This window comes from Triturus cristatus, chromosome 8 (assembly GCF_964204655.1).
Source record: "Triturus cristatus chromosome 8, aTriCri1.1, whole genome shotgun sequence".
Classification (NCBI taxonomy): Eukaryota; Metazoa; Chordata; class Amphibia; order Caudata; family Salamandridae; genus Triturus; species Triturus cristatus.
The window spans coordinates 970055972-970064352 of NC_140591.1; the positions used below are offsets into that span (position 1 = coordinate 970055972).

General features: G+C 42.5%; 1 protein-coding gene across 3 annotated transcripts; it reads right to left on the reverse strand.

Moving 5' to 3' along the window:
• Positions 1 to 225: 225 nt before the first annotated feature.
• TCEANC (transcription elongation factor A N-terminal and central domain containing) lies at positions 226 to 8092 on the reverse strand. 3 transcript variants are annotated; one of them, XM_085622498.1, is made up of 2 exons: positions 8043 to 8092; positions 226 to 2293 (listed from the first exon to the last, which is right to left on the reverse strand). In XM_085622498.1, the coding sequence occupies exon 2, from the start codon at positions 2285 to 2287 to the stop codon at positions 1211 to 1213; it is 1077 nt and encodes a 358-aa protein (XP_085478624.1). In that variant the 5' UTR covers positions 2288 to 2293; positions 8043 to 8092; the 3' UTR covers positions 226 to 1210. The 3 variants fall into 3 exon arrangements, with proteins under 3 accessions (XP_085478624.1, XP_085478622.1, XP_085478623.1); XM_085622496.1 differs by having other exon boundaries at positions 7919 to 8070; XM_085622497.1 differs by having other exon boundaries at positions 7703 to 8050.
• Between the last annotated feature and the right edge of the window lie 289 nt (positions 8093 to 8381).

The window sequence follows — 8381 nt, forward strand, 5'->3', positions numbered from 1 at the left end:
GTACACAACAACTAAACTCCATTATATACTTGGGCCGAGGGTAAACCAACTGAATCTAATGATAATGAGTGCCAATTCTGGTTTTGTGTGGCTAGTTGTGTAAAACATTACAGTTTTTATTTTATTCAATATCTGGAACATTGTGTTTCTGTACAAGCAGCTGTCCTATCAGCTACCTCTCACAGTACTCTCTTGCCAGTATACACTAAACCACAAAGGCCTACGTAGGGTTGTCAATGATTTATTGGGTGTTATCCAAACATTTTAGAACTGTAGAGCACCATCAATCCACTGCCTGTACCTTAAATGCTTTCAAGAATCCCAATTTATCACCTTGTTTAGAAAAAGAAAAAAATAGTTCCCTGAACCTGAGCAGTGGAAGCATACACATCATCCAATCAAAAGGACAATGTATAAGCTGTGCTCCAAGGGAGGGGCAAACACAAGAAGAGGAAGGAAACTACTGAATAAGCAAATAATAATAACTACTACCTTCCCCTGCTCTCTTTCCAGCAGACACATGATTCAAGGCTACAATTCTCCATATATTTCTCCATATCAAGAGTGTTTATCACCTTTCTCCCAAATGGTACTGTGCTCTCTATACAGGGCTTCATAACGTATAAACATATTAAGTAACATACTGTACATATAACAAAACCACAAATATAAATCACATCTATAATACGTTATGATTGCATATCATCCAACTATAAAACATTCTCTGTAGTCCTTCACTTGTGGTTCCAACTATTCATAAGGCAACTTTTAGGGATCCAAAGTTAAGAAAGTGGGATCAGCAATATCATACAGTTCATACATTGATCATCTCCTACTGACAAACTTAAAGTGTACATTTTTGTAGCTGTACAAATCATAGACTGAGAGGCAACTTTCAGGTTATCTTTGCTGTTAAGGTATTGTCATACACATTTAAAATAATCTGCACAGCTCCCTTTGGCTCAACATAAGTAAAGAATTTAAAAATAATGTGGAGGCATTGCACATACAGTCTGTCGTATAGATATTATTCTAGTAGACAACTGATATCTAATCAATCACGTTAGGTTGTATTAAAATGGTGAAAGGTAAATGCAATCTTCTTTGCGAATTTACAAACAATAATAAAATCATTTTTGTTAACTTCTAGGAGGGCAAAAGATGTATACACTAATAAAGTTATGGTGAATTACACAGTTTCTGTAACAGATTACAAACAAACCCACCCATTATTGTACCATTTCTCTCCGCATACATTACAAATCACAAACGTCATTAGGTCGTCATCTGGTTTTCCATTCTGCACCCAACCAGGGAGAAAGAGTGTCCCTCTAGGGATCACTGTTACTGTGCAATTGAAGTTCTCACATCGCCGACATTTAATTTTATTTGTGGTGGTTCCCTCCACACCATGGGGAAGCTGGTGTTCCAGGACAGACAATTCTGTATATGACGCCCTGAGTCTCCTTAACTCATCACTAGCCATTTCCAGGGCAGTCATTTTGACAAACTCTTTTGGGCTAAGAGTTCCTGAGAACAAGTGTTGCCTCAAGTGGGGGGTTTTGGGGTTCTTCAGGTTTGAGACTTTGCTCCTGATGCAGATTTTGTACTTTTTGTCATTGTTGGCGTGAGCAGAGAAGACGTCCTCTTCAATTTTCTTTGCTAAGTCCCAAATCACCTCTTCTTCATTTGCTTGCGATGTAATGGAATCAGCCAAAGCTCGGTAAAGCAATTCTGTGCATTTGGTCCTCAGAGCAGCCATACTGAGTTCCTTTTGCTGGTGGGTTACAACATTATTCACCAGTTCCAAATGACAACTGGGATAGTCCCCTTGACCAAGACTGAGATCGATCTTCAGTACACTGTCTGCTTCTTTTTGTACGCTTTCTAATGGCAAGGGATCTGGTGAGTGCAAGGCTTTAATAGAACTGTGCTCCAAAGAGGCCTCTGTTGGCTCTTCTGCAAGCAGTTTAACATTTTCTTCATCACCCTTTTTCTCTCCTTGAGAAATGCCATTTTGCAAGTGCGCGGATACATGGCAGATGCTTCTGTAAAGCACTTTCCACTTCGATAACAAGAGCTTTGCCTTATTTTTCAAATTCCGTGATGGGCAAGTCTTTAGGACTCTGTACACAGTTGTAACCATGTCAGTCTCTTGCAAAAGTTCAACAGTCACATCAGTGGTTTCCAGCTCAGCTAAGTGGCATTTTATATCTTCATAATCCTTTTCAGTGAGCAGTTTCTGAATAAGATGGACTCTGGTTATGATCTCTTTCTTCTCATTCATGCTGGGCTGTAAAAGCAAATAAATCATATTAAAATGAGAACTATTCATTTGACTGCAGGGTCAACAGTTCTCCATGCACGATATGTAAAACTCAATAAAAGTTTTGTTTAAAAAAAAAAAAAACACAGTTCTCCATGCATCATACTGTGGAATTCTATGTTTACGCCTACCTAAAGGTAGAAGTAAGGAAGGATAAGCACAAAGTAAAAGTGGCCATAGGATAATATAAACTCAGAGTGAAATAGTGCTGAGAGACTGGAGTATGTTACTACATTTGTGTGCAGGGTGCACGGGCAGTCCTTTGGATCCTTCTTACACCCATCCAAGGGGCATCCTCAGGTGGTGCACTAACTATGCGCTACAGGCCCCATGCAAAAGACAGAGCACCCCTTTGTTATCCCACCGGTGTACCTTTTGCACCTGCGCAATCCTTATTACAGAAGGTGTCACACAAGTACCAAAGTATCAGAGACCCCTTCTGTAATACCAAGATGCCCTATGGGTGCAAAAGGTGAGTACAAACATGTTTAAAATATGCCCCCAGGAACTCAATATTTCTGGATCAGAACATGTATCTAAACAAGTCAGGGAAAAAGGCCCACACTGCCTACAATAAATACATCAGGACCCAACAAATAACATGAATACAATAATAGACAATTGATTAGTACCTCCTCAGGTAATATTAATTGAGCTTGATATCCCTTTGTCAGAGAAGAAACATAAAGCTAAATCAACTGTTTGGTGTAAGTAGCTACTAATCTGCTGATGGTAAACCTAACCATAGAGAGTACACGTGAGAGTGATACAAAGGTCTAGAGAAAGAGGTAGTGTGAGCATAAACGCACCTATCTCTCCTGATATCAAAATTATGAGACAAGCTTCTTTGGGGAATGTGGCATGGCGACAGGGGGAAAAAGTGGAGAGGTACAGGTACTTGTTGAAAATGAAGAATTACGGAACCCAAGGAATGAAAGAGGGGTGTGTACTAAGAAGTTCCTTGTTATTGTGGAAAATGGTGTAAGGATCTGAAAAACCGAAGTGTTTCCAGTTCGCCTTTTCAACTTGTCTAGGTTATAGCTATCACAAAATAGTTTTTCTCATGAGACATGGTCAAAGTCTGCTGAAGGCATGGGTTAAATCGGTCAAGTCCCTCGTGAAGAATTTCTCACCTATTTTCACAGATGAAGAACTGTAAACTTAAATTTGGTATATTCATTGACAAAAGATAAGTCGAACAAGGGATGTAGTTTTAGGATCCTGGAACTATGAAGTATATTTTACAAGTGTCTTAGTGCATCTTAAAGCAGGGCATCGACCAATACAAGGTTCCCACAAAGAGAAACAATCATTGACAAGGATAGCAGGTTAACATTTTTCAAATGCAAGTGCTCTTCACTGACTGAAGAATGTGTTAGTGTGATATGTACGTGAAGAAGTGACAATATAACTCAGTAAGTGGAGAGGATAAGAGTGTCTTCTGGATGGATGATGAATAAATCGGTAAGAGCACAGGCAGGTGAATGGATAATTGGATAGGCGAGTACAAGGCATGGCCTACAAACAAGGATCGAGAAGGTCCAAGAAGGTCCTGAACTATTGGCCAGTGCACTGGACAATAATGCTCTCCCAACATTTTACTTGCCATCCCCCATCACCATGTATATGGCATGGCAATACAAACATCCATGCACAGGTCTAAGTCCTAGATGGCCTCCTACAGCAGCCTAAGTACTTACTCGTTCTCTACTGACTACAGGTTTCAACACCACTCCCCTGTGTCACCGCCAGGAAGGAGCACAGACAGACAAGTATCAAGCATGCAAGGATGGAGTAGAGGCGGTACAGTGTGGGAACTTGTACATATGTTGGCAGGTGGAGGATGTGCGGGGAAGGACATGAAAAAGTGGATCTAGGTCTCAGAATGGACTCCCATGCAGAACAGGGTGCAGAGCTGACAGTATAACGAAATGTGGAGGTGCAGATAGCTGTGGGATGGGTAGAGTGGGATAGAGCTACAAGCAGTCACTGACAGAAAAAAGTGGAATATGTTCGAGTGGTAGGCAAACATGGCACCAAAAAAGGCCACGGAGAAAACAGCACATATTGAGGCGAGCACACACGCCCAGAATGAGCTCAGACCATCAGCAGAACTGATCTGCTTGGTTGCAGAAAAGAGGGGCAGTTCATCTGAACCTGCCCAATCTGAATTCCTTGACCCTGCTTCACACCAACTATCATTAGTCAGGACACCAGTCTATCCCATCAACCTCTCCCGAGCCCAACACAAAACCACGGTCTGACTAAAAGGATTCAGGGTGAAACAGGAACTATTTTACTGCAGAGAGCAGTCTAGGAGATCAGAGATGGGTGAGGGACCAGGGAATGAATATTTGAAAGGACAGGCCAGGGTTCTCTAACTACTAGACGTCTAGAGGTAAAGCTTTTACCTTTCTTTGAGACATACATGGACGAGCTTGATCCCCCTTTTACAAAAGTCTTTTATATAATGTTTAGGTTGGACGCCATCCCAAGAGCTACTTTTACTGCTAAATGGAAGGGCCTCTGGGGGGTAGCAAACTTTGCCAAGCTCGTAGAGGAAGCGTTGAAACCGATGACCACCTACTGTTTTTTGTCCAAAATATTTCGAGCAGCGTAAGCGATGGATTTCACCCCAATGTCACATCTTAGGAATGCACCAGTTTAGGGCTGCTTTGAGAATATGTACTTCAGACTCAGATACCACCGCTTTTATTGTTTTTTCGATTGCTAAATCCCTAGAGTGCATCTGGCCTATTTCTTCTCAGATAATTTCTCAATCTGCCTTTATAGAGCAAGGCAAGACCCAACAAATTGATCCACTGGAGCGTGGCCGAGCAGTGCCGCAAGGGTGTTCAGTTACAACACGTGTGGTGCAACAACTTCTTTTTCATTTGACTCCAGGAAGGGCCAGTGCCATGGGGGGTGGATTTGCGGGAGGGGCTGGGGGAGTACTTCATTGGAGCATATAGCTCTTTTACAGGCCTGGACACCCTGCCCCTCTGTTCCCAGAGTGGGGTGGAGCAGAAGGAGAGGCAGGATACGGTGTGGTCTGACGGCTAGAGCTACCGACCTTGGTGCCGGAAACCAAGGTTCGAGCCTTGGGGCCACGTCCACATACTGTGATTCTGGGCAAATCACTTAATCTCCCCGTGCCTACCAAAAAAAAACAAGCATTGGCATAGCCAATAGGTCTCGCCTTTGGGGCCTTATAAGTATTTAGTTATGCAGCACAATATCCTTGGTGCAACAACATCAACTGTTGCATGGCGGAACACTTATAAGGTCCCAAAGGCGAGACCTATTGGCTATGCCAATGCTTGTTACGCATGTCACCAGCATGCACAAATGCATCTATTCTCACACTCTCCACAACATCCGACGGTTGAGTGCAGCCAAGTTCGGACACACCAAGCTTCTACCCCAGCTTTAAAGTTTGCACACTTCATTAAACAGTTCCTGTATAAGTAAAACTAGAACCATACCTAGTTCAACCATGCACTCCAAGGGCACCAATGAACTTGATGCAAACCAAAGCACTTCACAGCCTCATCAGAGGTATGAGCACTATAGAACGGAGTGGAAAAGTGCTATGTAAATACCAGTAAATAACATTTGCGACAGACACTGTGACAATGGTACATGGCTTTGGAATTCAACAAAGTAAAAAAAAAGTCCCATCGAGAGGAACCAACATAGTAGGGTGTGAGAACGTCGTTCCTAAAACTAGTAGTCAGTGTTTGAGATAGTCAGTCAGACAGCGTGGGGAGAATCAACGGTGGAAGCCTACTTTTCGGAAGTAGTACCCCTGCATCTCCAGGGTTGCAACCCTAGTGCTGACAAATTTCAACACCTCCATCTTTGGCTAAATAAACTGAAAGAAGAGCTAAGGGGCTGCCGAGGGAGGTGTAAAGAACACAGTGTGCACCACGTTTTACATGCACATCATAGTTATGTATATAGAATAGATCAGTACTTAGTTAAGTGTTTATAAAGCTGAGGTGTTACATAAATCTGTTCAAATGTGTCATTTAATATTCTTGCACAGGCTGTGCTGGTTTAAGAAAAGCGTTCATGAAGAAAAGTAGAAAGCAGTAATTGACACAAATACAGAGATTCAAGGAGGTGTGCTCTGGAGCCAACTCTGACGACCATGGATCCATGGGATCTACGTTCCCTTCCCGGGCACCCCACATGATAAAGCTGGGTGAAATCGGGGCAATCCGTCCATTTCCCTGTGCCTCACTTTTCTCATCTACCAAAAGTGGACATGTCTAGAAGCAGAGAAAACAAGCGCGTGTGCACCTCGCGCTAAAAGTGGGAGGGGTGGGGGGAGTGCGACAGCACACGAAGGATTTCCCTTGCGGGAGCGAGCCAGAGGCACCATGTGTTTTTAAGTTAATTACAAACATATGGTGTCAAGCTCGCTCCTGCAAGGCAATCGCCACACGTGCACGCGTTGCCATTGAAGGCAATGGAACGCGTGCACGTTGTCGGCTGAAAAGCCAAAGCGATTGCTAAAGGTCTTTTTGCCTATGCAGCGCATGCGAGACCTAAAAATGAATACGTCCTTGTGTAACGTAACCAGTGCTCATGTAAAGCACTGCAAAACCTTTGGGTCGAGTTCGCGCTACATAAATCTGCACACAAAAAAAATTACAGATGGGCATGACCGGCAGAGAGAGTAGAACTGTCCTGTCCACATCAGCAGAGTGCACGTGGGCAACATGAAAGAGAATGCCAGCACCCCCCATGCACCCCCCCCCCCCCCCCCCCTCCCGTGCCGGAGTGCTGTACTGGTAGGGAGCTGTCCAAGTCGCCCAGTATTAGGCTCCTGTGCAATATCTTTGCTCAGCATCTGCAGGTGTCCCATGAGAAGGCACATTGTTCGGCAAAGGGAAAAGAGTGCACACCATCAGGTACCTCCATAAATTGAAAAGCTAAACAAACAAGTTGCAGAAATGAAACACAGTTAATAATTTACATATAAAAACATATTAGAATCAGTTTAATGAAATTAAGATTATTTTTTAAAGAAAAGGTCGTAGCTCAGCATAAGTATTGTTATGCAGGGGGGGGTCATTCTTTCTTGTAACAAACTACAGTATGAAACAAAAAAAAAAAACATAAATATAACCTTCCTGCTGATCACTGTTCTTTTTACAAAAACAGATCTTAAGAAGGCCTCGTTTTTTTTTCCTTAGAAGACATTATTATGTCATAGTTCAAATGAAATAAGCTATACAATTGGGCAGATGCATCATTTTGTTATTACAGGTGACTACTGACATCACAAATCGACTAAAATAGGAATCGGATGCAGCTTTTAATACATGGACTGCAGGCTCCATCCCGTGTATTATATAATATACTTACATAAAAAGGAAACAATTATGTTTTCACCGTTCAGAAGAAACACAACCCACAGCGAAAAAAAGTAGGCAGAGGTCCAGCAGGTTCATCTTCTAGTTTTTTCCCCATTACATTCTGATAGTTCCAGTATAGCTATTGGCACTTTAAAGAACTACGGGGCCATAGATACCAAAAAATAGAGGAACAGAAAATCTAAGTGAGTGCAGTGCACCAATTTACCTGTTAAGCTCTCTGTGTTAACTGTCACTCACGAGGCACGTAAATATCACTCACATGCACAACGATAACACAGAAATCATGTCACAAAAATGCTTGTTATCCGCCTGGCTGACGTCAGACCTACTTCGTTTCACTATGGGAGTCCTTTCTTTACTCCAGTGAAGCTGCGCAGTGTGACAGCGTACATATGCCGATGGGAAATTGAGTCTTGCTTGATGTTGAAATCTTTGGGTGTTACCAGCAAAACAGATGCAATGACTACAATTCCCACACTTCAGTGCGTGATTGAAAGCTATACAGATTTCCGGAAACAGCTAATCGTAAAAGAAGAAGTCAGTGGTGACGTTGCTACAATCATGTAAAGAAGTAATCTACTACGTTTTTTTATCGGCATAATCACAACTCTCGGAGAAACGATTTTTATTCCCTGATCTGTCATTTGTGGACACTTCAAATCACGCTG